Source organism: Stigmatopora argus, chromosome 23, assembly GCF_051989625.1.
Source record: "Stigmatopora argus isolate UIUO_Sarg chromosome 23, RoL_Sarg_1.0, whole genome shotgun sequence".
Lineage (NCBI taxonomy): Eukaryota > Metazoa > Chordata > Actinopteri > Syngnathiformes > Syngnathidae > Stigmatopora > Stigmatopora argus.
The window spans coordinates 8,399,501-8,420,995 of NC_135409.1; the positions used below are offsets into that span (position 1 = coordinate 8,399,501).

The 21,495-nt window shown below is 42.2% G+C and overlaps 3 protein-coding genes and 1 long non-coding RNA gene across 15 annotated transcripts in view; 1 reads left to right on the top strand and 3 right to left on the bottom strand.

The window, feature by feature from the left end:
- Nucleotides 1-21,495, bottom strand: part of LOC144068705 (uncharacterized) — a 146,653-nt gene that overhangs the window by 53,397 nt on the left and 71,761 nt on the right. The window lies entirely within an intron of this gene.
- phlda1 (pleckstrin homology-like domain, family A, member 1) lies at nucleotides 37-14,935 on the top strand. 2 transcript variants are annotated; one of them, XR_013298232.1, is made up of 6 exons: nucleotides 37-1,344; nucleotides 1,851-2,029; nucleotides 2,951-3,171; nucleotides 8,528-8,573; nucleotides 11,349-11,469; nucleotides 14,788-14,935. XR_013298232.1 is itself a non-coding variant. In XM_077593400.1 (2 exons), the coding sequence occupies exon 1, from the start codon at nucleotides 809-811 to the stop codon at nucleotides 1,310-1,312; it is 504 nt and encodes a 167-aa protein (XP_077449526.1). In that variant the 5' UTR covers nucleotides 37-808; the 3' UTR covers nucleotides 1,313-1,344; nucleotides 1,851-2,667. The 2 variants fall into 2 exon arrangements, 1 of the variants encoding a protein (XP_077449526.1); XM_077593400.1 differs by lacking the exons at nucleotides 2,951-3,171; nucleotides 8,528-8,573; nucleotides 11,349-11,469; nucleotides 14,788-14,935 and having other exon boundaries at nucleotides 1,851-2,667.
- LOC144068696 (NAD(P)H dehydrogenase [quinone] 1-like) lies at nucleotides 14,264-15,540 on the bottom strand. Of its 2 annotated transcripts, none has more exons than XM_077593397.1 (6): nucleotides 15,452-15,540; nucleotides 15,211-15,375; nucleotides 15,001-15,131; nucleotides 14,811-14,924; nucleotides 14,653-14,754; nucleotides 14,264-14,596 (listed from the first exon to the last, which is right to left on the bottom strand). In XM_077593397.1, the coding sequence occupies exons 1-6, from the start codon at nucleotides 15,453-15,455 to the stop codon at nucleotides 14,297-14,299; spliced, it is 816 nt and encodes a 271-aa protein (XP_077449523.1). In that variant the 5' UTR covers nucleotides 15,456-15,540; the 3' UTR covers nucleotides 14,264-14,296. The 2 variants fall into 2 exon arrangements, with proteins under 2 accessions (XP_077449523.1, XP_077449522.1); XM_077593396.1 differs by having other exon boundaries at nucleotides 15,211-15,384; nucleotides 15,452-15,518.
- Nucleotides 17,096-18,415, bottom strand: LOC144068707 (NAD(P)H dehydrogenase [quinone] 1-like). The gene is made up of 6 exons (XM_077593415.1): nucleotides 18,275-18,415; nucleotides 18,031-18,198; nucleotides 17,838-17,968; nucleotides 17,647-17,760; nucleotides 17,485-17,586; nucleotides 17,096-17,428 (listed from the first exon to the last, which is right to left on the bottom strand). The coding sequence occupies exons 1-6, from the start codon at nucleotides 18,276-18,278 to the stop codon at nucleotides 17,129-17,131; spliced, it is 819 nt and encodes a 272-aa protein (XP_077449541.1). The 5' UTR covers nucleotides 18,279-18,415; the 3' UTR covers nucleotides 17,096-17,128.

Sequence of the window (21,495 nt, forward strand, 5' to 3'; positions counted from 1 at the left end):
ATTATATTTTGTCCATCAATACTTATATAATTCCAAATGGTCTGTTAGCTTCCTTTCATTGCTTTTCCCCCTTGTTGCACTGCTTCCAGATGTGTGCTTTCATATTGTTTGTATTTAATCATTAAATGCTGCTAAGAAGTGGATTTTACCCCATTTTTGTGCATTTAATGATTATTTTTAATGTGTCGCAGCTGTAGCTGCAGTAGAGGTTTTATAGCCATAAAATAGTTTTTGATGGTTGGATTGATTCGTTGAAGGCGCTACGAGAAAATGCACGGACCGCCACCGTTTAAATGTCATACTTGTAGTATAATGACACGAAAAGCATTCAGTTCAATTATGGTGAGGTCATTTCGAGTGGCCTACAGGTGGCGCCGTTGCTTTAAAAAGAAGCACTTAAACGTGGATTGCGTTTGAATGAATGTCTAATCGTTTGTGATTGGGAGGGTGATCGTTCGATGACAGTCCTCCCAATCGAAATGGCCCGTGCATCTATCGTTGTCAATGGCAACCAGTAAATCAAGGTGGTGAGGATGTATTTACATTCCAGTTCTTGGTAGTGTGGGTTGGGTCTATCTTTGGTGGGCGGTGCGCCTCGCAAGCCCCTCCTTTCTCCTCTCAGGCAACCAACCAACCAAGCGAACAGCACCCCCAAGCCTCACTCCCACCACTGGCGACCCTGGAGAACGTCACCTGCGCGTCCTCTATGCCTTCGCCCTCTCTGGGCTAGACCTCCGCGTCTAAGGGAAAGGGAAAGAAAAGGACGGAAGGAAGAAGGAAAACAAAAAGTGGCCATCTGGGCTGGAACATGTTGGAAAACGGCAGGAAGATGTTGAAGGAAGGGGTGCTAGAGAAGAGGAGCGATGGCCTCCTGCAGCTGTGGAAGAAGAAGCTGTGCGTCCTGACCGAGGACGGCGTTTTGCTGCTGCCGCCCAAGCAGCATGATTTCCCGCAGCAGCAGCAGCACCAGCTCCAGCACCCTCCTCCTCCTCCTTCTCAGCCGCACCATCGTGGCGAAGACACGGGCAAAATCAAGGAGCTCCACTTCGCCAACATGAAGACCGTGGACTGCGTGGAGCGCAAGGGCAAGTACGTCTACTTCACGGTGGTCATGTCCCAGGGGAAGGAGATCGACTTCAGGTGCCCGCAGGACGAGGGCTGGAACGCCGAGATCACGCTTCAGATGGTCCACTACAAGAACCGCCAGGCCATCCTGGCCGTCAAGTCCACCCGGCAGAAGCAGCAGCTGCTCGTGGTCCACGTGCCCGGACAGAGCCACAAGACGCTGCGGAGCTCGCCCAACGTGGCGTGACCGGCCGAGCGGACCTTCCAGCGCTATTTGTGGTGAGTACAAGGCGGGGGGGGTCTGATGCTATTCGTGGTGGTTGCGCGTGGGGAATCCCCTCGTCAATTAGACCGCTTCCTGTCGTCCGCTTGATCAAGCTTTAATTACAACTATAGTTTCTAAAAGCTTTCCCCACACTAAGTCTGATTATAACCATGTCCATAGAAACAGCTAGAAAAGCCCTTTTTTGGACTTTCTCGGTCCAGATATTTCTCCAAGATTTAAAAAAAAACTCAATTTGCTAAGAAAATCAAGGTCGTTGAACATGTTGATGTTAAAGCTTTAAATTCCCATGCTAGAATGTTGTTGTTTTTTGCGCGTGGGAGCTTGATCCCAATATCTTATCACCTGGTGGAAAGCTAATCGTTGGTGAAACAACTCCAACGCAGACCAATGCTTGGAAACCAATTTGTTGATGCCTTCAAACTAAGAATATAAAATAAGCATATTTACAAAGCTTTGCAGTTGAATTTGTAATAATGTGTGCAATCGATTCCCTTTGCAGGTCAACTGGACAAAAGAGGGCGACTATCCAATATTGCCAATGTTGCATCGGCACGGACTCTCCTGAACAAGAATCCCTAGACCACGTCTCGCCCTCTTGCCCCCCACAATTCCCTCCCTGGAATACCCCCCACACACGAACTTCCTCCCCTAAAGACTCATGGACTAAGAAAAAAGCATGTGAGAAAACAAAGTGTGTTGGACCGTGCGGTTATTTATTACACATGTATATATATTTTTTTCTATCGGTGTCTGGAGTGGAAAGTCCTTTACTGGGAATAAGCCTTGATTTGTACTGTTGTCGTCTTATTAGCGGGTAGTTTGGTATCATCCAACCAAAGATTCATTTACAGATGCCATTTTGTATGTTAGCCACGGTAGCCCGTGTGGAAGTCTTAAACACGAGGATTTCGAATGGTCCCACACTGTGGAGTATTAGCTCCGCCCTTTATCCCCCCCCCCCACTGACATGCCTCCCGTCTCCTGTCAGTTTTCTTTTACCTTTCAGGTCCATTTTCATACCCCCAATGAATACATTCCATTAAAACAGGTACAAGAGAAGGAAAGCGTGCTCCCGTTTGGTTTGTCCAAGTCAAACTGGCTCGCACGGGTCAGGAGGTCTGGCGCTTTCATGTTAGAACCCGCCTCATTTCCGAATCTAAAAGTAGCGGCCGGATCTGGTTTCATCGCCAGTTGCTGGCGCTCAGATGAAGCGGTGTCAAAAAGCCGGCGAATCCGGGCTAATTCGATTAAACGCCACGCGTGGTGACGCCATCTTTCGCGACAGGGAAGGCGGCGCGGCCGCCGGCTGGCCTACTTGTCGCCTGACTCGAATCGACACTTGTGCGTTTGAGTGCTTTTCCGTGTCATTTTGGTCACACTACGATTCTACGCGGACAGACAAATATAAAAAGAAATGACTTTTTGGGGCTGCTATGCTCCATCAGGAACGAGTGTGCGTCAATTCATCCAGAGTCAAATAAAAAGCCCCCCAAAAAATTGACTGTTTGAATGAATCTACTGAACTGTGTTGTTGATAAATACAAGTTGTTTTTTCACTGTAAGCAACTGACGACGTTCTCCATTTTGTTGTCCTTGAAGGAGGTGAACAGATGAGGGAGGAGGAGGAGGAGGAGGAGGACATGATTATTGAGTTACGCCGTGCTGCTGTTGACATCACATTTCAAATGCTGGTGGCGGTAGGCGGCGGCACTCCGTCTTTGAAGCGCTCTTCCGGACGTTCAGCTGTTGTTGATGGCTTTGCGCGTCTTGGCATGCGTGCTGACCGCCGACGTATTCCTCGCCAGTCTTGAGCCAGTGAGGTAAGAGGAGCCTTTTTTTGCCCATGGGCTTACTTCTCCAATGCTTTCACTCACACGTGACTTGACATTTCAAGTGTGTTTGTCCAGATTCCGATCAGGGCTAGGCTAGGGAAACTATGGCTCGGGAGCCACCTGTGGCTCTTTGAATGTGCGTGCATGACTCCAAGCTAAAATATGGAAAGCGCCGGTGAGAAAGCCGAGTCCCGAACGCAACAATAAGAGCGTCGTGTCGGCACGTCTCACTCTTTTTAATTATTATTTGAATCCTCTACATCAAGGGTGTCAGACTCGGGTTGGTTCGCGGGCCGCTTTAACGTCAACTTGATTTCACGTGGGCCGGACCATTATAGATATAATATTTAGATATTTTTTTATAAATGGATTAAAAAAACTGGATTAAAATCCCTGAATATTCCGTTTTTTTATAGATCTAAAACAATGTTTATTTTAGCTTTTTAAAAAATATTTTCAGATTTTACAAAATGATTTTTGAACTAAAATCACAGACAAAACTGATTTAAAAATGACAATTATTGATTTAAAAGGAGGAAAATCAGGAAATTTAATATACATCTATACTACTCTTCATTTGAATTTGATCCTAAAACAGAAAGTCGGCACTCATGATTTACTTTCCCGGGCCACACAAAATGATGCGGCGGGCCAGATTTGGCCCCCGGGCCGCCACTTTGACTACTGCTCCACATGCATACTCTCATTTATACCCATTGATCAACAAAAGCGTAATAATGTTGTCAAAAGAACAACTTTCAAAGTCACGAAATGACTAAAAAAGGCACATTTTCACATATTTTGACTTTGTGGCTCAAGGAATAACATTTGAAAATGGCAATTGTTTTTGTCTCTCTCTTTCCAAAAAGGTTCCCGACCCTCGGTTTATATCGACTTTAAAATTGCATTTTAGACATCCAGGCATTCCATTGGTGCGTGAGAGGTGGTCTCCAACCTTATCCCCCAATGCCTGCACCGACATTGCAATCGATTGTTTACCACGCTCATGTTTATAAAGCTCTTCCGATCAATAACAGCTCGAGCGTGCATTTGAATTTCTGATTGCGCGTCATGATCTGATGAAGACCGCAGCAATTTGTATCGATCAAGTACAGAAACAATTATGCATACAGTTGCTTGCAAAATATACAACTCATTATTGTAACTGTTACACCCTGCATTTACTCTTAAAACACAGGGAGAAATAATCAGAACAGTGATCCGTTGTTGTTTCTTCAATCCAACTTTACTGTAATGACTACAAATCTCCCGTGCAAGCTCAAGCTATGTGCTAAGACATCAATAATCGAATACCGATATTCTTTAACATGCAGCACACTTGCCATATGGATCAAAGGATCAACAATCGAACACCGATACACACATCCAATCCAAACTGGTTTTACATTCTCAACATGCAATCGTTAATAAATGAAACACTCTAGCACAGGGGTCGGGAACCTTTTTGACAGAGAGAGCCTTAAACAATTCATACTTTCAAATATTATGGCTTGAGAGCCATACACAGAATTTAAAAGTAAACATACATGAAAATATGTGCATTTTTAAATGCATTTCACCATATTTTTAACTCACAGGTTAGCTGAGAGCCATATGCACCCATCAAAAGAGCCACAAATGGCTCCTGAGCCATAGGTTCCCTACCCCTGCTCGAGCATGTCACATAATCACACTCGCACGGGAGGCCTTTGTGTCTCACGTAACATAAATAATTGTTATTATTATATGATTGCACGACATCTGGCGCAGCAGATTGTTCACGCCCAACAATCGTGCGGACGGCTGCCAATCATTTTTTGATGTGTCAAGCCATCGTGACATTGAGCGAACGATACCGTTTATCACGGCACTTATATTTATGCTAACTAGCCATTAGCCGGCTGCGTGTAGGGCGGGACGATGAAAACAAAAGGAAAGAAATCGAAAGCGCTTTATGTTGCGTCTGCTTGGAAAATAGCGGTTTCCAAAGTGTGCAGTTTTTCTCGTGTTTTTATTGCACACGCCTGATAAACGCGCAGGTGCTTCCTTCCAACTGTAAACAAGGATCCGGACACACCTGCGCACCCACCCACAGGTGACAAAATGTCTGGCGCTGATAAAAGCGAGCTGGCGCCGTCAAAACATCACGAGCCGCCACATTTTGCTTCCCTCAAGGTCGCAGCTGTCTTCTTCCTTTTGTCAAACGCTCACTTCCTCTTTTTTGGCGGCCGATAACGTCGGTTTGCGAAAATAGGTGTGGCTGATAGATGCCAATCCATTTTTACTGGGAGGTTTGGCAGCGATCGCTTTGCCTTGGCGTCCATTTCAAGATTTCCAGTGAATCAACAAACGGTGTTCCGCAAGGATCAATCTTAGGGCTTATTGATTTTCATTATTTTCCTCGTCGACTAACTACTAATTATTTTATGACCGTTATATGGATCTAGGCTTAATATTTCACCTGTAAATATGCATTGGAAAAAAAACTATTGTTGTATGTAACTATCTAACTGTATAATTGTACATGTACATTGTAACATGTACATCTATATGTATGTAAATGTGTGCTTATATATGTGTATGTAAATGTATCTATATATATATACATACATATACATATATAAGCACACATATACGTACATATAGATGTACGTATATGTGTGCTTATATATATGTATGTGTATGTATATGTATCTATATATATATAGATACATATACAAACACATACATATATATAAGCACACATATACGTACATCTATATGTACGTATATGTGTGCTTATATATATATGTATGTGTATGTATATGTATCTATATATATATAGATACATATACAAACACATACATATATATAAGCACACATATACGTACATCTAGATGTATGTGCTTATATATGTATGTAAATGTGTATATATATATATATACACACATACATACACATACATATATTTACACATACATATATATAAGCACACAAATACGTACATCTATATGTATGTATATGTGTGCTTATATATATGTATGTGTGTATATATATATACATACACATACATACACATACAGATATATAAGCACACATATACATACATCTATATGTATGTATATGTGTGCTTATATATGTATATGTGTGCTTATATATATGTATGTATATGTGTATATATATATTTCAGCAACACGCTTATTTATTCATGTATTTATTTATGAACTTACTTATTACCTATCTATTTCCAATATATATATATATCCAATCCAATCCAATTAGTAGATGTTTGCATGGGTCTTATTAAGAGCACCTTTACTTTGAAGGGGCTCAAATTCTGGGTCTTAAAATCGTTTTTTCGTTTAATTATCATCTTAAAGGCACTATACGCTCTTCTGTGACAATCACATTGTTTTGACAAGCCAAGGCTAACACACATCTGTCTCCTACAAAAAAAAGTCGACACACCCCCCCCCCCCTTTCCAAAACCTTCCACTATTCATCTCCCGCGTTGTTTTGTTTTGTTCATCAATTTGATCCTCGCTCCTCTCATCTGGTTTCTCGCCTCCCCGAAATCCTTCGTTGGCGCTCTTGTCGGTGGGCAAAATAATTGCGACCCGAGTGTCGAGTGTCGGGGGCCCGCTCGTGCGAATCCGAGACCCTCGCAGATGGGATGATGAGTGGGTAGTGAAGAGTAGGAGGTTGGGGGTGGGGTGGTATGGGCAAAAAAAAATAGAATAAAAAAAAGGATATCCAGGCTGGCTTCAATGTCACCCTGCAATCTAACAATACACTTTGTCATTTTCTTCTCTTGTCAATCTGAGATTCCGCAGCAGCCTGTATTTCAAATTTCAAATTTCAACCAGCCGCTAATAATCAAACGCCCGTCACGCAGGCAGGTATAGGGCCATAAAAGACCCCCCCCCCCCCCCCCCCCCCCCGCCCCCTCACCATCCCCCTTCTCGGCGATACTGTCAGCTTTATGGATGTTCCGCAGCCTCGCGCGGTGACTCATCCGGAATCAAAAGCATACTGGCTGCGTGAACTTCATTTTGAAAGCCGCCACTGTCGCCACCGTCGTCGCCAACGTCGCCACCTGCGTTGGCTCGGCTCGCGTGGGAAATTTATTTCAGGGTTGACTTCTTTTCCCAAAGAAAAACAACCTGCCTTGAGCAGCTAAAACCAGAGAATCATTCGGGGGCCTCATTTTCTCAGCCGTTTATCCTCACTAGGAGCGCGGGGGGTGCTGGAGCCTATCCCAGGTGGCGAGCCACTTCACAAACGGGCTGCCAAAAAAAACTAGAGTATTCAAATTTTGAATAATATAATCAGATTCCTGCTATTTTCTCTAGCGTGATGTGCCCCCCACCTTTTTTTAATTTCATTTGTTCCCTCATACTGATGAGAAATATATATATATTAAAAAAAAGCTAATTTACACAAGTTTATTTTTGAACCTTTAGTTTTGTGCTTACGTACTTATTTTGCTACTACCATGCAACTGTGATTAAAAACATTGTAAATACAAGATTAAGGTATTACATTTGCTATATTTTCAATTGAAATGTACAACTATAATTTAAATCAGATTTTTGTTCTATTTTTGGGGTGATGTGTTAAACTTGATGTCTAGTTTTTCTAATTGCTGTTTTCTGCATTTTCAGAAGAAAAAAAGAATATTGAATATGTCTCTTAGTATGACTTGATTGCAAATGTTTAATAGTTTTAATTGTATGCTGGGAAGGTTATATTTATGAACATTTTTTTTACTTCATATAATTTGGATTTTTACTAAGTCATTTCACATTCATCATTTGGATTTTTATTAAGTCATTTCACATTTATACGCAAGTTCAATCGTTCAAAAAACCTCGAGTATTCACATTTTAAATAATATAATCAGATTCCTGCTATTTTCTATAGCGTGATGTGCAAAAAAAAAAATGAAATATGATCCAGAAGCAGACTATTGAGGTCCATTAAATGGCAAAATATTCACATTTAGTAGAAGTGAGTGGGTTAAAAAATATTCGTACTGTCAAGCAAATGCGCACTTTTTAGTCTTTTGATAAACACAGACTCATTAAATGTTTCTGTAAAAAAAATGGGAGTCTGAAGCCCATTTAAGATTAAACAACAACGACGACTTGAAAAAGTAGTGAAAATCCTTTCATGGTGGATGACTTTGCTTGTTTGAAGTTGACCTAAATACACTCCAAAATGTGTTTTTTTCTTCCCTTCATAACGATGGAATCGAGGAGTGTTTGTTTCAAAAGTGTCTTTGAATGTTAAATGATGAAAATACGACTAACAGAGTAAACTGTATTTTTTTTTTTTGGTTTTGTTTTGGCTTTCTGTCTCTTAGAATCAAGTGGCGACCAGTCCAGTATCCCCAAAACGCTCTTCTAAGGGTGAGTGAAAAGATGATGTATAATCTACACATATAAATAACAATAGTCAACATATAATATAAAAGCAAACTCATGTATTTTAATCTCCATAACTCATAGCGGTGACGCATTCACGTTAGCTAAACAGATTCGGGAGCCCCTATAGAGAATGAAGTCATTAAGTATGACAAAATAATAATTCGCAGTTTGTATTTAGGGAATTTGAGCAACAATTTTAAATGGTAATTATCAATAACCTTCATCAGTGATACGTTGTTGTTTTGGGGTGTATAATGTGACTGCATAACTTATGGATTCAATGTGTGCTAAGACATCAATAATCGAATACCGATATTTTTTAACATGCCACACACTTGCCATATGGATCAAAGGATCAACAATCGAACACCGATAAACACATCCAATCCAAACTCGTTGTACATTCTCAACATGCAATCGTTAATAAATCAAACACTCTAGCATGTCACATATATACATATTTCTATCATCACCAAATGAGTGGCTCATTCCATTGGCCATCCAGACCTTCGGTGGTGATGCCATTGGGCGAAGGTTCGGGTAGGAATAGCGTCCATGTCCGTGGTCGTGACGTCATAGGGCCAAGATTCGGGTAGGAATGGCGGGGTGGCGAATTTTTCACATCGGCCACGCCGACCTCCTCCGATCGAACGCGGCGGGCGGTCGTTTGTCCCGGAGTCTGCTTCCCGGTGGAGGGGTCAAAGGGTCACGTACATTTGGGACTCCCTCCCGTGAGTTGATATTTTTAGTCGGGCCTTTTTCGCTCGGCTCATAAGCGCTCCAATGACAAATAGCCTCCGGCGCCCCGCTCCCAACAGCTTTTTCGAGGGTTGCATAACACGGATGGCGTGGTCGTAGGAGTCAAAGCGGCCATACTGGAAGGTCCTTCTGCTCAAACTGGGCTTTGTGCGCCAAACTGGCTCAGCTTTGTCAACCGTAGCCAAAAGCACCGACAATTGCGCGGGGGACAAAGTCGGCGTATAAAAGGCTCGTTTGTCTGCGCTTGGGTCGCTCGCCTTGATGGAGTTGTTTTGGGCACTGGCATTTATTTGGAAATCCTTTGCTGCTATTAACAGCGGCGGGCGTCCCATCATTCCTTTCAACTTGACTCTAAAATAAAATCCTCTTTCGTCAAATTGACGCTGTCCAAATGAGAAAGGAGCAAATTAGCACCTAGCTTATTTGCTTCCATTGCCAGCAATGTTTGTCTAATCCATTCAGGCATTTGTTTTATGACCAATGTTCCCTCTAAGCTGTGCACGAGCGCAATTGCGCACTACTCTCGTCTTCTCTGCGCACAGCAAATCATATGGAGCGCACAAAATAAAATCCCAATTTAAAAAAAAAAAAAAATTTAGCTGTGAGGCCGGCGTGCGAACCACTCATCCGCCGGGCCGCCCATTCATAGATATTAATCATTACATTTTATTATTACTAAATCATTTATGTGTAGTAGACATACACCTGCTTATGGCTGGTGTGATACTGTTGTGTGCCCATAGCTAGCAATGATGATGTTGCTCACACCGGTACTCAGTGTGCTCAGGGAGGTTGTCTTTCTGCCCAGACAAACAAAAAATTACAGGGAACATTGCTTAGGACATATTTAAATGAAGAAGCAAATGTAAAAAATACGAATGAGCCTTAAGATTGACCCTTGCGGAACTCCGCTCGTTTAAAATGAGGATCGTACCCCCCCAAAAATCCAAAGAGTGGCGCATACTCAACTAAGTGGCTAATTACAAAAAGCTATCTTCTCTTGAAGACACTCACCCAGTGGAAAAATACATGTTATTTACTCCCCGTTTGCCTCCAATAGACAGCGCGAGCATACAAGAGACTTCTTTGTGTGTTCAGCACAACTTTGATGCGCCATTTGTGCTCGGAGCAACAGCTGCAACACACTTGGTTTGATTCCCCTTTCTTCCCCCCCTGACACTTAAGCCTTGAATAACCAGCGGGTCGTCGGGGTTACCAACAAAACCATTGGCATTGGAGAGCCATCCACTCAAACACTCCAGCTGTGAAATTTGACAGGCAGAGTCCAGCCGCCACCGTTTGAAAGCATCCAAATGTTCCAAACGTTGAGCAGGCTCATCCTCCATCTTGCGGTCATGGTGCGACTTATAGTCCAACAAATACGGTAATCCGCCAAATGACGCGTTTCTCGTTGGCTTCCCAAAATGAAACGGCCAGCGAGATAATTAAATGGATGAAATGTGCTTCAAGTTCTTATTTAATTCCTCTGACTGGCTCATTAGACTCAGAAGCAGGACTTTCATTATTTGCAGTGGCGACTAATTAGGCTAGATGTGAAAGAAAAAGTCATTATATATCATTGAATGTAAAAGGTACGATTTTAAGCGTACATTCTGCTTCAGTTTTTAATCAGCACCTTCATTTATTTCACTTTCCTTCCATTTGCACACTATCTATTTACTCTTTTACACCATTTAGCCATAATCTTCCGGTGGTTATTATTATATTTGTTTTAATTTGACTTTAAAAGGCACTTATAACTCACTGTACATTTTTGGTACCGCATTCTGAGAAAAAAATTGGGCAATTTTAGAGAACAAATCCAATTTAGTGTTCCAAGTAAGAAATGTTTAATATTTCACATTTTACTGCTGACCTTCCTCAATAAATATGAATAAGGCCTGAGATTTACTCTTATACAGCACCATTCATCCATTCAATAGAAATATGAATGCCCTAACATCTGTTTTTTTTTTCAATTCTGTCAATAAAAACTAGATGCCAAGGCAGCATAATGGACTCCCAGGCCGCCATTGACGACGATAGACAGCCAATCGGAGCCCGGCGGCAATCTTTTGGTCCGGCCTCCCCCGATTCAAAAGAATTGGGACGTCTATGAGTGAGTCTTTTGTCTTTGTTTTGTTGCAAAGCAGCTTGAAGGTTGTTCTTATGATGCATCCACGCCATAACGCACATGTGTCAAAGTGGCGGCCCTGGGGCCAAATCTGGCCCGCCGCATCATTCTGTGCGACCCGGGAAAGTAAATGATGAGTGCCGACTTTCTGTTTTAGGATCAAATTAAAATGAAGAGTATAGATGTATAATAAATTAATCCTGATTTTCCCCCTTTTAAATCAATAATCGTCATTTTTTTAATCCATTTTTTCTGTGTTTTTAATTCAAAAATCATTTTGTAAAATCTAAAAATATATTTTAAAAAGCTAAAATAAACATAGTTTTAATCCATTTATAAAAAAAAATCTAAATATGATACCTAAAATAGTCCGGCCCGCATGAAATGAAGTTGACGTTAATGGGGCCCGCGAACCAACCCGAGTTTGACACCCTTGCATTGAGGTGTATTATAGCCCCTCCCTTTTTCCAAGACTCAACGCTATCGCTTGCCGCGGCGTCTAAATTGACCGGTGAAAAATTTGCGGCCGCCATTTTCCAAATTTGCTAAGCCAAGCTTGAAATGGTCACTGATATTTTCCTTGGAAAATGGCCGTCCCTCATTGGGTATTTACACCTAGCTGTGCTTTGATGGAAGAGCGTTCGTACGACACGCAAGTGTGTGTGTGCGTGTGTTTGTGTGTGTGTGTGTTTGTGAGAGAGCGTGTCAGAGGACACGCTTCCGCCATTTTTCAATTTCGAGGAGCCGCTCTGCCAAATGTACTCGCTGCGGTTTATAAATTTGATTGGATGGATAAGCATGTCTCCTTTTTTTATAGGCCGTCCTTGAATTTTTCCCTCCGCTGTGTGTGTGTAAGTGTGTGTGTGTGTGTTTGTGTGTATGTGTGTGTTTCCTTCCCTGACAGCGCCATCGCCTTTTAGCATTTCTTTTAAAAATATGAATTGGCAAACGTGCAAAACAATAACAATAATACTGTTCCATAACACATTCTGCTATATATATTTTTGTAAAATGTTCAGTAAACTGGTATGTAACGGTCGATAAAATGTTCTTTACACGTGAGCCAATAAGTCATTAATAATTAATACATTTTCTGGACTACAAGTGGCACCTGAGTTTAAGTCGCACTAGCCAAAGAATGCAAAATGAAAGGGGAAAAAATATATATATATACTATAAGTTGCATTTTTGGACAGCAGTTTTTGAATTGATCAGAAACTAAGAACAAAAATTACACGTTAAAGTAATCTAGTAAAATACGGAACATGAAAGAAAATATGATATTGTAACATATCAACAGTTTTTGGGATAACCAGAGCTTAAAAAACACAAAGTAAAACAATTAAAAGTCATATATAAGTCGCGAGCCCAGCCAAACGACGGAAAAAAAAAATGCGACTTGTAGTCCGAAAAAATGGTCGTCCACCGTTAAAAAAATCATTATTTTTTTTCAGCTCGCGAGAAAAACAAAAACATAATTAGCTTTTTCTTTGGCAGAATATTCCTTATTTATGCCTGCTTTGACAGCCACTTTTGCTTGGTCATCTGCTTGGCAAAAGATTGCCCCCTCTGGAACAAAAGAAACCTCTTTAAAAAGACGGATCAAACCACATTGTCCAAATCTATTTGGCGCTCATATCGGACTTGAACGTTGCACGCTAAACTGGCGTAAAGAACAGCGCGACAATAACCGTCCGTCCATCCGTCATCATTAACGATTGCTATTTCAGACGCCACGTTGGCGTGTGTATCCGTGCACACACACACACAAGCATTTATTTGTCCATGCTAATGTATACGTGACGTTGTCTTGAAGTGCACTTTTGGCTAATATTCCTCGGGCGCGCATGCCAACGTTGGAGAATAGCCGCGTTGTCTTTGGGATGGCCTCGGGCACACCAATAATGAGGGTAACACGCCGCTGGTGTGCTGAAAATCGTCTTTTTATACAATGACTACTTTGTGAAAGGACTTACTGTCACGAGGATTAAAACTATTGGATTCACGGTGTTTCACCGCCATTCATGGCGTCCAATCAATATTGACTGGGATCTTTGGCAGTCAATTGCGCGTGTTCGTTCGACGGTGTTCCTCAAGGGTCAATCTCCAGGCCCATTGAGATGCTTTTTTTTCCTAACACCACAAAAAGAGAGACAGAAAGCAAACTCAGCCAAAAGAAATGGCGAGCACTTGTCCTGAAATCCCTGACTGATAAACGGCGCTGATAAAAGTGGATCAATACGACACTGATGGTGTTTTATGATCCAATAAGATGCCCAGTCATGAAGCGCTGCAGTCAAGCCAGCACGTATTAATGGAATTTTGGTGTTGAGTCGCACTTGAAGCCGTTTTTTTTCTTGCCTTTCCATGACGCGTTGACCTAAAAACACAGCGCGGCTTCCTTCCCACCATGCCACAACTCTTAGATACATCATGAATAATAGATTGCGCTTAGATCTTGTCCAATTCCATCGGCAGGCGACTCGGTGTGTACACGTGACGATTATTCCACGATTTGCGTGAAGGCAAAGTGCTTGCCTCTGCGTAGGACTTTTGTTTTGGAGTCAACAAATGGCCTTGATTCCAAATTTGTACTTGTCTAGCCTTCCAGATTTGTGAAACTTTCTGCCATCTGTCAGCGTGAGTGTATCAAAACCAACTCAGTTGCCGAGTGTTCTATTTATGTCTCAAATTGCATTGCTTTTAAACTAATATAGTAAACCAACAGGACACTGCAAAAATGTTCATAATCAGAAAATGAGTAGAAATATCCACAAAGTTAAGTTAAGGGTTTTTATTATTCAGTTTGATATCAAACTCCAGCCCTCATCATGTTGTTAGGGGGCACAGCCAGTCCCAAGTGAATGCCAACAGTGAGGCCAAACTTCTCGGTAGACTGCTTCTGCTGGACCTCGGGCTTCAGCCGGAAACCCTTCTCCCCGTCAAAGTAGTCCATGGGCGTGAAGGTCAGGGGAGCCTCCTCCAGTAGACCTTCCAGGCGGGTGCGCCAGGCTTGGAGAAGGTTGGTGTTGGCCTCACGGGGGAGGTGAGCTGGAGCCCAGAAAATTTGAGGTGCCAGAACTTGGAAGCCACAGTAGTGCAGGATGCCATTCTATTGAAAAGTCAGTCAGTTCATGTTCATGTCATACACCAGCCTGAGATGATTACCTGAAGTGGCCAGAGTGTGACATTCATGTCTCCGTTGATGCCATTGGCACTAAACATGGACTCTTCAGATCCAGTCGTGAATGACAGTACAGCTTTCTTGTCCTGAAAAATAACTTTGAAATATCTGTCCTTTAGATTCCATGTGTTGGAAGGCTTACCTTGAAGATACCCTGACCATAGCGTTTCTCAACGGAGAAAGCGTAGCCGAGTGTGAGCACACGGTCGATCCAACCCTTGAGGATGGCGGGCAGACTGAACCAGTACATGGGGAACTGAAAATTCCATTAAAAAAAAAAAAAGGTAGGTCCTGTAGTAATTGGAAAAACCTGATGAAAAACCTTTTCTTACCTGGAAAATGATAAGGTCAGCCTCTGTTAGCTTATGCTGCTCCTCAGTAATGTCAGCAGTCAGTTTTCCTGCCTCCCACGCCAATTTGGTCTCTTCAGCATAATCGAAGTGTTGGGCATCCTTAACCTCACCTGCGGACAGTTAGATTGCATTTAAGGTTATGAAAAGAAACAATTCAAATACATTGATTTGACTGGGTAATCACATTACCCTGAATGTCTTCGGCAGTCGCGATAGCTTTGAACTTCATGGCATAGAGGTCGGACACTTTGACAGCACAGCCTTTGGCAGTCAGGACCTCAACAGCAGCATCTTTGGCAGCGGCATTGAAAGAACCAGAGCTCTGGTGGGCATAAACGATGAGCACCTTCTTTCCTGCCAAAGCTAGAGAAAATGGGAAGCAAATTAATACAACTCTTGATAACCAACAATCAATCTTATCACAACTTACCCATTTTTCTCAAGTCAGCTGCCACAACAAACAGGGTGACGGACAAAGAACTGCTGTGCCACTGAAACCAAAATGACGGCTTTTTATACTGGAAGAGCAATTATCTTTCCAAGGTGCAGGAACGCCCCAATTATAGCAACAGCCAATCAGATAAGACCCAAATAGCCTGATAGAAAAACAGGTACTAGATTGACACGTGTATATTTATACATTTTTTCAACCTAAATTACATGCTGAGCACATTTCATGTTACTTCATTTTTTAGAAGCCTTTTTTTTTGCAATTAGAATTTATAAAATAAAATGTTTAAAAAAAGTTCATGTCCAGAGTGCCCTTGGCACTTATTGAGGAAAAATCCCCCGGGAAAGTAACGACTAACGAGCATGTACCAATCCCACGCCATGTTTGTCTCCAATGCATCTATTTCTGTCCAATGGCTGGCAAAGTGTGGCGAGCAGCTGTCACAACATCCACGCGACGTCTCTTGAAAGGAGCTGCCGTGTTAAGATGCACACCATTCATTAAAACCTGAAGTCGCCTGCAATTAGCAAACTGTCAAGCCAGCCCACAGGCTTTATTTTTAATCCTGCAAAATACCATTTTTACAGCAAAATGACATTGGAATATTTTTTACCGCTTCTTTGAACTCAGTTAAAGCTCATTACGACCTCCATATGATGGGTACACGGTCGATTGGTCGCCGGTGTTTTGGTCGCCGATCTTTTAGTCACCGGTCTTTTGGTCGCCCGGAAGGTTATTGATGATGACCATTGAAATCGTTGCTCAAATTCCCTAAATACAAACTGCGAATGACTATTTAGTCATACTTAATGCCCTATTAATTATTAGGCTAAAGAAAAGCTCCAAATTTCCCGGACTTTTGTTTTTTGTTGGAGAACTTATGACCCTGACTGACGTAGCTTCTTAAAGGGACAGCGCATGTACATACAAACTCTTATACACTGACATGGCCATTGTTGGCTTTTATTGATGCGTAGACTGTGTTGTTTTACCTTGTTTTGTCGCCGCTCTTTTGGTCGTTGGTCTTTTGGTCGCCCATTGTCGCGGTCGGGGCAACCAAAAGACCGCAACCAAAAGACCGCAACCAAAAGACAGGCGACCAAAAGACCGGCGGCCAATCGACCGCACACACATTTGATAGTATCTTTGCAATTGAATGCTTGCTGAACCAAGTACGCAATTTAGTATGAATACATGCTTGGCAAATGTAAATAATTTCTCACTCAGCAAATGTGTTTAATAGTGCACATTTCCACTTAAATATTCTCTTTGCTTGCAGACCCTCAAAACTGGTCAGCTATCTTAACAGTTACTGTAATGTCCACAAAAAAAATGCACATCTGATTATGTTAAACAATGGCTTAGTCAGCATTTAGGCACTCATCCAATTGAAAGAGCTTTGTTTAACAAACACATTAGTATTTAATCTAGACTTCCATTAACCTTCCTTTTTAGCAGGTCTTTATTCACAACAAATAATGAATAAGCTAATGCCTCATGCAAACCACTGATGTACTTTTGGCTAACAGTATTAAATTGCATTGCTTTTAAACTAATATAGTAAACCAACAGGACACTGCAAAAATAGTCATAATCAGAAAATGAGTAGAAATATCCACAAAGTTAAGTTAAGTGTTTTTATTATTCAGTTTGATATCAAACTCCAGCCCTCATCATGTTGTTAGGGGGCACAGCCAGTCCCATATGAATGCCTACAGTCAGGCCAAACTTCTCAGTAGACTGCTTCTGTTGGACCTCGGGCTTCAGCCGGAAACCCTTCTCCCCGTCAAAGTAGTCCATGGGCGTGAAGGTCAGGGGAGCCTCCTCCAGTAGACCTTCAAGGCGGGTGCGCCAGGCTTGGAGAAGGTTGGCGTTGGCCTCACGGGGGAGGTGAGCTGGAGCCCAGAAAATTTGAGGTGCCAGAACTTGGAAGCCACAGTAGTGCAGAATGCCATTCTATTGAAAAGTCAGTCAGTTCATGTTCGGGTCATACACCAGCCTGAGATGATTACCTGAAGTGGCCAGAGTGTGACATTCATGTCTCCGTTGATGCCATTGGCACTAAACATGGACTCCTCAGATCCAGTCGTGAATGACAGTACAGCTTTCTTGTCCTGGGAAATAACATTGAAATATCACTCTGTCCTTTAGATTCCATGTGTTGGAAGGCTTACCTTGAAGATACCCTGACCATAGCGTTTCTCATCGGAGAAAGCGTAGCCGAGTGTGAGCACACGGTCGATCCAACCCTTGAGGATGGCGGGCAGACTGAACCAGTACATGGGGAACTGAAAAAAAATTCCATTAAAAAAAAAAGGTAGGTCCTGTAGTAATTGGAAAAACCTGATGAAAAACCTTTTCTTACCTGGAAAATGATAAGGTCAGCCTCTGTTAGCTTATGCTGCTCCTCAGTAATGTCAGCAGTCAGTTTTCCTGCCTCCCACGCCAATTTGGTCTCTTCAGCATAATGGAAGTGTTGGGCATCCTTAACCTGACCTGTACAGTTTAGTTAAGGTTAGAAAAGAACTAAAACATTTCACTGGGTAAAAGAACATTACCCTGAATGTCTTCAGCGTTAGCGATAGCTTTGAACTTCATAGCATAGAGGTCAGACACTTTGACAGCACAGCCTTTGGCGGTCAGGACGTCAACAGCGGCATCTTTGGCGGCGGCATTGAAAGAACCAGAGCTCTGGTGGGCATAAACGATGAGCACCTTCTTTCCTGCTAAAGATAAAAAAGAGAGGAAAGACTGAGTAACACGTTGCGATCCAAAAAGCAATTAAAACAGCTTCAACATTACCCATGTTTGAAGTCAGCTATCAAAACACCCACAGAGAGGCTGGAAAACTGCTGTGCTGAAGATTAGAAAATGAGGAGTTTTTATACCAAGCGACCAGTCGATTCTCCCAGGTGCTGCCACTTAGCATTTAGCCCAGCGGCCAATCAGATAGCAACCTCACGGTGACGGATTGATGGATGAATTGAAATGACAGAGAAACAGACATGTTTCTTTTAAATTCGAATTTTTATAAATATAAATGGGCCTTGAGATTGACCCTTGTGGAACGCCATCGATTCAATGTCAGTATTTGATTAAAAAAAACATTTAAAAATTTTTTTAATTCAAAATTCTTTAATAACTAGTACAACACATATTTTGAACTGGCAGTGCCTTAGTTGAAAAAAATAAATAAAAAACAGGAGATTATTGAAGTACTGCTGAAAATGTTTGGGGTTTTCTAAAAAAAAAAAAAAACATAAACACTGTAATCGCATCTCTGCTGCCGTTTGTTGATTGGCTTTAAATCATGTATCTCTACTTGGATCATTCCACAGAGCATTTGGAGGAAACATCAGAGAGAGATGATAATTATCAAAGAACCCCACCATTACCTCTTTGATTTCCTCCAAGAGAATAAAACATGAATTTCCTCTCTAGTTCACATCGATTTAAAAACCTCAAACTTGCTCTTCCATTTCATTCCTAGGACAGGTGTGTTGTGGCTTTTCTTTGGGTGTTTTTTATTTTATTTTTTTATTCAACCAGAACAAGCTTTTTTTTGATTGAAAAAAACGTTTGCCCTTCTCAGCGCCACTCCAGCGTGACCCTCCATTTAATTTGAGACGCTCCCAGTATGCTCACGGCCGCCATACTCGCGGTTGCCATGGCGATGGCAGCACTCCAAAGCTTCCAGAAAAACCTTTGTTTTATGAAACAGCTTCAAGGAATGACATAACCCACGTGGGCGGGCGTACGCTTTGAATGTTCCATACGCTTTTTTTGTATTCCTTTTTCTTAGTGTCAAAAACCCGTCGACCCAAGCGGTTACTGCGTTGGCCTCACCCTTCTGGGGTCCTGGGCAATGTTCCCTCTAATTTTTTGTTTGCCTGGGCAGAAACATAAACATGCTACACATAAATGATTTAGTAATAATAAAATGTAATGATTAATATCTATGAATGGGCGGCCCGGCGGATGAGTGGTTCGCACGTCGGCCTCACAGCTAAGGGATTTTATTTTGTGCACTCCATATGATTTGCTGTGCGCAGAGAAGACGAGAGTAGTGCACAATTGCGCACGTGCAGCTTAGAGGGAACATTGGTCCTGGGTTCGATCCTAGCTCAGTCCTCGCTGTACGGAGTTTGCATGGGTTTTCTCCGGGTACTTGTGCCCTCCAATAATAGGACGATCAAATTGAAGCAATCAGAATGAAGAAATAGAGATGTTTGTTTAAAAAAAATGGGGTGACTCAAGGCAATTTCACACCATTAACCCTCGATTTCTGAGAAACATCCACGTGTGTATTTACACGGATGAGCGCCCAGAGGCGGAAAAACTAAATGAAATGACCACCCTCAAACTTTTGATGACTTTTGGGTGACGCTTGGTGCGCTTAGGTGTCACATTGTTATGCACGCTTTTTTTTTTTTTAATTAACACTGCATGAGAACGCACGGAGCATTTAAACTCGAGGCTGCTAGCGTCCGTCCCCTCCCCTCGCCGCTTCGTGTCGTCGGGACGAGAGGGATGCAACTCGTGCAATTTTATGACCCGCTGAATGCAATTACCAAACCTGTCAGGAGTTTTCGTCCATGATGTGTGCACTCTGCTCATTCACCCCCCCTTTGAGATAATATATACACGCTCTGTCATTGTGACACACGTGTTTTCGAGGGCTGATGCCTGGACTGGGGGTGCTTGGGAGTCGGCCAGATATTGCCAATATATGGAAATGTATTCAATGAAGGAACAAATAGGTTTTTCGCACTTGAAGTTGATTTTTTAGCGTTACGAATATAGATCCAGTGGTGTGCCGTCAGGGCCTTCAACGCCTTCTCTGCTGGCCTAAGAAATATCTGAATCATATATTATATTTTGTCCATCAATACTTATTATTCCAAATGGTCTGTTAGCTTCCTTTCATTGCTTTTCTGCCTGGTTGCACTGCTTCCAGATGTGTATTTTCATATTGAAGCATTTAACCAATCACATTTCAGCCATTATTTGTTGCCAGGGTCAGAAATCTGCCTCAAGGCCTTCACAATCAGTTCTGCAGGCTCTGCTGCATTAAACAAGCGTCGATAAGACTGTTGCTTTAACCAATCAGATTTCGAGTTGGCAACACCACACTGCCTTCTCGCAGGCGTAGGGATACGTCATCGCTTTCATCAACTATGATTGGCTAATGATAGAGTGGACTAGCCAGAGCTACCAAACTGTATCTGGAGCGAGCTGCACAAGCATATATATTGTTGTGTTGATTTAATAGCGGTTTTGTCAACCCGCAATGGCTGAAGGAGGAGAAGAAATTGATTTTTTTGCACATTTACTGTCAAAGCCATTTTCAAGACGGACTTTTCAAGCAAAAAAAAAGCTGGACATCATTAAGAAAGGTCGGACAACTCCAAAGCAAGCAAGCCTGTCACAACCGGGAACGAACATTTTCAGCACTAAATCGAATAAAAACGTTTGTCAGAAATACGACAGGACAGGCTCGACTTTCAGCATTAGCTTCGATGGCGATAGAAAAGAAGGAAGAAAGAAAGGATTATGGATATTGTGTACAGTTAAAAAGGATTTTTGGTGAGTCAAATATGGCTATATTCCGAAATAATATTTCAATTGTATGAGGTTATTATTGATTATTTTTTTATGTGTCGCAGCTGTAACTGCAGTAGAGGTTTTATAGCCATAAAATCGTTTTTGCTGAAGGCGTCACTAGAAAATGCACGGACCGCCACTGTATAGATGTATTTATCACACTCTACTTGTGTCTCAATATGGCCACCCTACTGATTTCCACAGCCGAATTGTGTCCAAAAAGCAATCATTTCCAAGCATAAATCTTGGTTTTATCCCAAAAGCGCTGTCTGGGCTTCAGTGCAAGAAAGCCTTTTCAGCGCACTTCAGCCTTGAGCGTCTATCACAACGTATCACATGGATCTGCATCGGCGGCGTTGCCTCTTTAAAGCCTTTCCGGGACGCCGCTCGGTGAAAAACGCAGAGCGCGAGGACCTCCT